We start from the raw sequence: 7,736 nt of genomic DNA on the forward strand, positions 1-7,736 counted from the left end.
GTATCGGACTAAAATCGGTGGCAGAATGAAGTTTGGTCAATCACCTAACTATAACGTAAGCTTTCACATGTCATGAAGAAAAATGCTTCTCTAGCTTATTTTCATATTACTATTTGTCTTTCTTAGTGCGAAAACGAGTCCAGACGAGCCGTCCATCAAAAAATATCGCTATCTCGAAGAGAAATATACCAGATTCCGTTCGATTTCAACTTTTGATAAAAGTATGAAATGTATTGTAAATATAAATATATATATATTTTTATATTGAAGAGGAGATTAATTACGGATTTTCTTAATAATAAACAAATTTTAATAGAAAGAGTTTTTTCGTGCAGCAAATAATAGCTAAAATTCAGACAATCAGCTTTGAGATAAAGGTCTTGGAGGGCCCTAGTTAGCACTGCGTACATTAGGGAGGATATTTCGAGGGTATTGGAGGGTTATATCTATGTTATACCTCTTTTAATCTTCCTGTAACCTACATGTATACTACAAATATATGAAAACAGAAACACGAAACTTACTAGAAGCTACATATAGGTTATAGGGAGGTTAAAGGGGATATAACGCTGATAACACCCTCCAATATTCTCTGAATAACCTCCCTTACGCATATTTTTCTTTTAATTAACACATTCATAAACTCGTTAATTTCAATTTAGTTCAACTGATTTTTTTTTATATATTTTTTTTATTTTTATCGATACATGAATAAAATTCAAAACGGATTCGCCACGTAGTTGATCAGCCGAAAATCACGCCGCTTCTCCCGCTGCACCGCAAATCATTAATCTTCAACGAATAACTAAACTACACCTGATACATTAACGATACTTAGCAACATATATATATATATTTGCAGCACTGTGGTGTTAAAAAAAGTTAATTTTTTTTTCAAAATAATTTTGAAAACTTTTTTGTTTGATTTTTATTTATATCATAAATATAAACAAAATAATAAAAATAAAAAAATAATAATGAAAATACAATCATAAAGTATCTTACAATAAAAGAAACTTCTACTATAAATTAACAATTACCTTCCTATTTCTATAAAAAAAAACCTATTTCTCTATTTGCATCATTTAATTTTAGGAATATTTACATTAATAACACTCAGTTCTTACATATTTGCATTACTTACATATCTAACATCTAAGCTTCAATTCTCACATGCATATGGATTTACCTATGGTTATAAAGTTTTATACATTCTTTAAAAGTTCAAATAATAATGTTTTAGATGTGAAATGAAAACTTTAATGGTATAAATGTAAAATGCAAACTTTAGCTGTTATTTATGTAAATACATAAAAACTGGGCCCTGTCAATTAAATAAAAACCGACACGATGGGTCATGTGTCCCCGCGGCCCCCTATTTAATCCACCGCCCGTGAACAACATCAGCCCACAAAAAGCAGTAGAAAATGGAGAACCAGAGTAGGTCAGGAGTCCTCTCCTTCGTCCTCATCCTCTCCTTCTTCCTCCTCGCACGATCTGCTCCGGCCGAATTCATCCATTCTTCATGCAAGGTAACTCAATACCCCACTCTGTGTGAAAAATACTTGTCCGTCTACCCTCCAGCCGTCCAGCGCAACCCCCGCCAGTTAGCTACCGCCGCACTGACCGTAACGGCGAATCGCGCTTCGGCTGCTTCAACTTTCATTAGAAGAATGTCGGCGGGTGGGAAGGATCCGACTGCTCGCGGATCGCACGCCGGAGGTGCCGTGCACGATTGCCTGGAGACCCTGAATGACAGCGTGGATCGGCTGAGACGATCGGTGAAGGAGATGGAGCGGATGGGGAGGAATGGGAGCAAATCGTTTAAATGGCATCTAAGCAACGCGCAGACTTGGGTGAGCGCTGCGCTTACTGATGAGAACACTTGCCTTGATAGTTTGTCGCAGGATAAATCGGCCGCTGGCGTGCGAGTGCAGATCCGACGGCAGATCGTGGGGGTTTCGCAGCTGACGAGTAACGCGCTGGCACTTGTCAACAGGCTTGATGCGCGTAACTGAGAGGCGGTGTTTGGGTTGATGAATGGTGAATGTGTTTCTGTGCCCTGTGCAGGTAAGACGTAATGTACGACTGTAAATTGTAACCTGGAGGTTTTAAGTTTTATGGGTTGATGTTGGTTAATTTGTGGCGAGTGATGATGTGTTGTAGAATTTATCTGTGCTTTTACTTTGGTGGAGGGGGTAGTTGTTCTTGAATGAATGTTGGGTTTGTCGAGGTGATGTATCTGGCTTCATACTGAAATAATATTTATGGTTTTTGCAATTGGCACTACTGGACTGATTGTGACACCCAAACTTTTTGGAACCAGTTTTTTTATCTGTAAATATTTTAAAACACTGTCTTTATTGGATGAATTTGTTTGATGTTATGGATGCATAATAATGGGAAATTACATTTCAAAGATATAAGCTTTAATCCAAGTGTAAATGATGCAGTCATCTGTTATAGCCTGGGAGTGTCTGGGTCTCTCCAGTTTATTGTCATAGTTGTTAGTTTCATATTATTAGCTTGCTTTATATTTAAATAGCCCTTTTTCTATTTAAGTTTGCTTTATGCTTGTTAGTATGAAGGCGGTCACTCATTTAGGTTCTGTCTAAGTCAAATAACAGCTAAAAAATTATTTTTTTGGAAAAGCTGTCAAAACTTAATTTACCCAAATAAAAAGAACCGTCGCAGCCTACCTTTTATACCTGCGCATGGAAGTGGCAGAGCAACTTTTTCTGTTTTGGCGAATATTTCGGGAATAGAAACATGGTTTCCGCTTTGCTTTCCTGGTTTTCTTTGTTTTTCCCTGGTTTTCTTTGTTTTTCACTTGCAGGTGCAGTTACCTTTTTTGGTTCTTCTACTCCAATAAATGAATCTCATACGCCTTTAAATGAGCAGGGACATGGTTGATTTTATGTTATTGCTGAAAATTTTGCAGTAGGTTTTCAGAAGTAGATAAAAGAAGGAATGAGTTTGAAGAAGTTGAGAATCTTATAAAGCCTTCGGGCTTAAAAAAGTTTTTGATTTTAGGCATGACCTTCTACCCTCACAGTGTGATTCTAAGATGATATAAAAAAGATTGAAATGACCTTAAGAGAAGACTTGGAGGCAAAAACCAATACATGAATAAGATTACCTGTGTCCTTATGGATTCTGGAGTCTTTTTTTTTTAAATCTAAGCTTTGTTACTATTTATTGATATGGAAATTGATTAAGCTGCTTCATTGGCAAAAATCTGATAAAAATTAGTAAACAGAGTGTCTTGAGATTTGTCAAAAAGTAAGCCAGTTTCTAGCAGAAAGATAAGGTCCATGCGAAAGGAGTGCATAAAATGCCTACATTTAACCACTATATCGAAACCGCATAACCTCCACACTTTCAAAGTTGCTATGTTTGGAGAAAATATGTTAAGAAAATTATGATAGAGAATTTAAAATGTTAAAATGAGTATAAGGGTTATATTGAGAATGTGCTCCCAAAAGAGGGGTTGAAGCTGAAAAACTTTATGAGGATGTTATTTACATTCATACCCCACAATTTTCATGTATTTACCAATTTAACATCCCAACTTTAATATTTATATTTATTGCACTCAAATGCTTAAAATCAAGCCAAAAATATTATTATCACCTACTTTTAACATTTTCACATTAAACGTCGACCATCTGATGATGATCCGATTAGGAGATTAAATGTTTTATATTCGACTTATGTTAATAAAGGCAGAGGTAAACCTAGGAAGGCTTGGGCTTATTGTATAAAAAATGATCTTAATTTATTAGAACTAAATGAAAATATGACACTAAATAGGATGCAATGGAGTAAAAGGATTCATGTAGCCGACCCCATTGTATAAATCAGCTTTGTGGATCAATTAGATTTTTAGTTGTTGTTATTATTGTTGTTGTACTTTCAACATTTTCATGCATAGGTTTATCCCGCAAAAGTGTTAATAATATAAATATCAATGTTTAGGTATCAGATATGTAAATATATAAGAATTGTGTGGTATGCATATAAATTTTCCTCTTTTATTTCTTTCACGCATTTGTTGCTATTTCTTGAGGAAAATTTATGTTCATTAGTCACGTATGAATAAAAATTGTCTGCATTTCCCCGTCTTTACGAAATTAATTTCTTCGAAGTCACAGCAGCTTCATGTTCAGCTTTTGGCGCATCCTAAGGTGCTTCAAATTAAAGATACAACCCATTCAACGTTGAATATAGCTAAGGTTTAGTGTTAGAATATTTGGAAATTTTATATGCATACCACCCAATTCTCATGTATTTACATATCTAACACCTAAACATTGATTTTTACATTTATACTACCCATATCTTTTATATGTCATCAAAAATACCATTGTTTTTGCTCAAAAGTGATATATATACCTTTTCATGGATAGGTAGCTTGGCTTATATGTAAAAATTGAAGTTGATTGGGTGTCAGGTATGTAAATACATAAGATTGAGTGGTATGCATGCAAAGCCTTGCTGGCTAAAGCTGTGGTATTTGAATGAAGATTTGACGGATGCATAAAAATAATGTGGTATATAAGTAATTTTTTTTTTTAATTATTCTTTGATATCTTGACTATTCAAGTATGGAGCCAACGACTCTTTCAGAAAAGATTTAAATTGACGTAACTTAGCCGTTGGAAGCTTGAGGGTTGAAACTTGCAACCTTTACTTTTCTGGCTTTTCGAACCTTTAATTCCAACAAAGGGAATTCCTTACAGTCAACAAACTCCCACCTTAAATAAATATTTTTAATTCATGATGTCTGCAACTTATATGATACATTCGATTAAAAAGATTTTATGTCCGAATCAATTTTAAGCCCAAAGATTCAAATCTCATTTTAAATCTAAATTCATTAGAGTGAAGCATATCCGAATTTTTTTATTGGTTCTATAATATATGGATGCATGGTGTAAAAAATGTACATAAAATTTCAAGGAGATCTAAGAGTCCAGAAGAAATGAAGCAAGATAAAGATGAGCCAACCGACTTATCCGGTTGGATATAGCCGTCCAAGCCAAAACCGATGCCAACCGAGTAAAGAGAATGACAAAAAGACGGACGATCGATCTGAATCCGAACAGATTAGACTAAAATAAGACTGATAAACATTTGAGCTAATCACTACAAAAAAGCCAATCAAATGCATAAATTTACCTTTCGGTATATTTGATTGAGGAAAGAATCAGTTCCTCAATATTATTAGTCATCCCATAGAGGCCCCCAAAATTCCTCAATATGGACCAAGAATTGATAATACAATAATCTTATATTTATTCCACAGGCTCTCCTCGTTGAGCAGTGAGCTACCTATCGAGTTACAATTATTCATCATTTGTCTGACAACCTAATCTCGCTCCACTAACATAGAGCTCTTCATCTAGAGATCAAGGATCAAGAGTCATAATAGATCAACTAAATGACAAATTTTAGTCTATCAAATCAATTATATTGATCCAAGGTTAATCAAGCTCAACAGTTTGACAACACCGACCAATTTATGGGTCTAACCGAGCTTAAGCCATACTAGCTCAGTCATCTGAGCCAGGAGCAGTCGAGAGAAATACTTATATATGTAAAATACATTAAATATCATATACAACCTCCATTAAAGACAAGACATATTACTGTTAATTACTATTTACTTCTCTCTGTCTCTTTTTTTTACTTACGCTCTATTCTTTGGGGGTGTGATTTATGGAAAAATTAAGATTTAACAATATAAATACTAAAAATTAAAAGAATACGGAATAATAGTGCATATAATATTTAAATATAAGTTACATGTAATTTACTTGATAAAAATATAAGGTTTTTAGACCATTTAAAAATATAAATAAAACTGAATAAACAATTAATTTTAATATACTATTTAATTCGTCCCTTTGAACTCAAAACCCGTTTATTGGCATTAATTTTTCTATTCCATCATCATTACTTTATGTAACAATGACATTTGTTTGATATGCATATGATTTATTTATTATTTTGTTAATAAAGTCCCTCAGCACCACTTTAAAAAGTTTTGGACAATGACAAGACGAAATGTCGATTATGTCATATCGCTAGACGGCGTATACTTTGAAAATTGAGAGTGCCACAATTATAGATCAATCATATTATTAAGGATAGCCAATCAAAGAAAAATAATAAAATTGATCCGACAAAAGAATGATAAAAAATAGTTGTAGCTAAAAAATTTATGGCCAAATTATGGAGGGAATATTGGGTATGAAGTCCGGACTCGAGCTGTATTCAGGCAACAACGATCGTGACACACGAGGAGATCTTTTTTTTTTTTCCTTTTGCTTCATCTGTGCATCACTTTTATTGTCCGGACGTAAGCTCTGGACACAATATTTTTTAGGAAGGAGTGTGACAAATAGAAAATATTAAAAGTAGCTTACACGCCCTAAAGGTGGAGTTCTATATAAAAAGAATTTTTACACACAAAATACTCAAAATAACAACATATTCACTTGTTTCAAAGTAAAAAATATCACATTTACTTCACACTAAAAACAACATATTTACTTGTTTCACATCTCGTTTATTCTCTGCTTCTCATATCTATGTCCAATCAAACCCCAACTATCCCAAACCTCCTCATTCTTCCGCCTCCGATCCCTAAGTCTCAACTCTAAGCGTCTCCGCCGCTTCTTCATTATTTGCATAGATCTCCCCAGATGCCCATGAGTGGTTGAAGGTTTCGATACCAGTTCTGTTAAAACTCAGAATAATGTGGTGGAATACACACCTTTTCATTGATATGAATGTGGTTATAAATAACCCTTACAATAATCTTGTAATAGGAAAAATAATAAAAGGTAAATGATATGAAAGGAAGGGTATAACACTTAGTATCTCCAATAATTAATTCGCATTAATTATTAGGAGATATAGGAAACAACATAAAATAGGGAAATAAATATCTCATTAATTCTAAGGAAATAATTTATTTACAAGAATAAATTATTTCCTAACATAACTCTAATTCTAAGGAAATAATTTATTTATAAGAATAAATTATTTCCTATCATAACTCCTAACAGCTCTTTATCCTCGATCATCACGACACCATCATGCCATTTGTAAGACGAATCAATGCCACCGATCGAAAGGTCTACGCCACCCGAACGCTGCTCTTCCTCAACAATGACAGCACCCTGAAACCCCTCGCTATTGAGCTTAGCCTCCCCCATCCAGGTGGCGATACTTTTGGCGCCATAAGCACTGTATACACGCCCATGACTTCCGGTGTTGAAGGCTCAATTTGGTCGCTTGCCAAAGCCTATGTCATCATCAATGACTCCTGCGTTCATCAGCTTATTAGCCACTGGTATTTGTTCATCAAATAATCAAACATAAGTTTAAGAATTGTTTACATTGTAGCTAGAATCCTTCGTGGCAGGCTGCGCACTCACGCAGTGATGGAACCCTTCGTGATCGCCACAAACCGCCACCTGAGCGCGATGCACCCCATCAGTAAGCTCCTTTTGCCACACTACCGCGACACCATGAACATAAACGCTCTCGCTCGACAAAGCCTCATCAATGCCGGCGGCCTACTCGAGTTCATCATTTTTCCTTCCAAGTACACTATGGAAATGTCCTCCTCTGTTTACAAAAGCTGGAATTTTGTCGAGCAGGGCCTTCCATCCGATCTCCTCAAGCGAGGAATGGCGGGGGGCAGCCAACCCCCAACCGACCAC

The 7,736-nt window shown here is 35.1% G+C and overlaps 2 protein-coding genes across 2 annotated transcripts in view; one reads left to right on the top strand and one right to left on the bottom strand.

Moving 5' to 3' along the window:
* Window positions 1-1,532: 1,532 nt before the first annotated feature.
* LOC110017889 lies at window positions 1,533-6,689 on the bottom strand. The gene is made up of 2 exons (XM_020715046.1): window positions 6,568-6,689; window positions 1,533-2,246 (listed from the first exon to the last, which is right to left on the bottom strand). The coding sequence occupies exons 1-2, from the start codon at window positions 6,687-6,689 to the stop codon at window positions 1,574-1,576; spliced, it is 795 nt and encodes a 264-aa protein (XP_020570705.1). The 3' UTR covers window positions 1,533-1,573.
* A 384-nt stretch (window positions 6,690-7,073) lies between these two features.
* Window positions 7,074-7,736, top strand: part of LOC110017897 (probable linoleate 9S-lipoxygenase 5) — a gene marked incomplete at its 5' end in the record, with an annotated part of 3,827 nt that continues 3,164 nt past the window's right edge. The window contains 2 exons of the mRNA XM_020715054.1: window positions 7,074-7,363; window positions 7,436-7,706. Of these exons, the coding sequence (XP_020570713.1) occupies window positions 7,074-7,363; window positions 7,436-7,706 (561 nt within the window). The remainder of the gene's footprint in view (window positions 7,364-7,435; window positions 7,707-7,736) is intronic.

This window comes from Phalaenopsis equestris, unplaced genomic scaffold (genome assembly GCF_001263595.1).
Source record: "Phalaenopsis equestris unplaced genomic scaffold, ASM126359v1 Scaffold000002, whole genome shotgun sequence".
In the NCBI taxonomy this organism is placed as follows: Eukaryota; Viridiplantae; Streptophyta; class Magnoliopsida; order Asparagales; family Orchidaceae; genus Phalaenopsis; species Phalaenopsis equestris.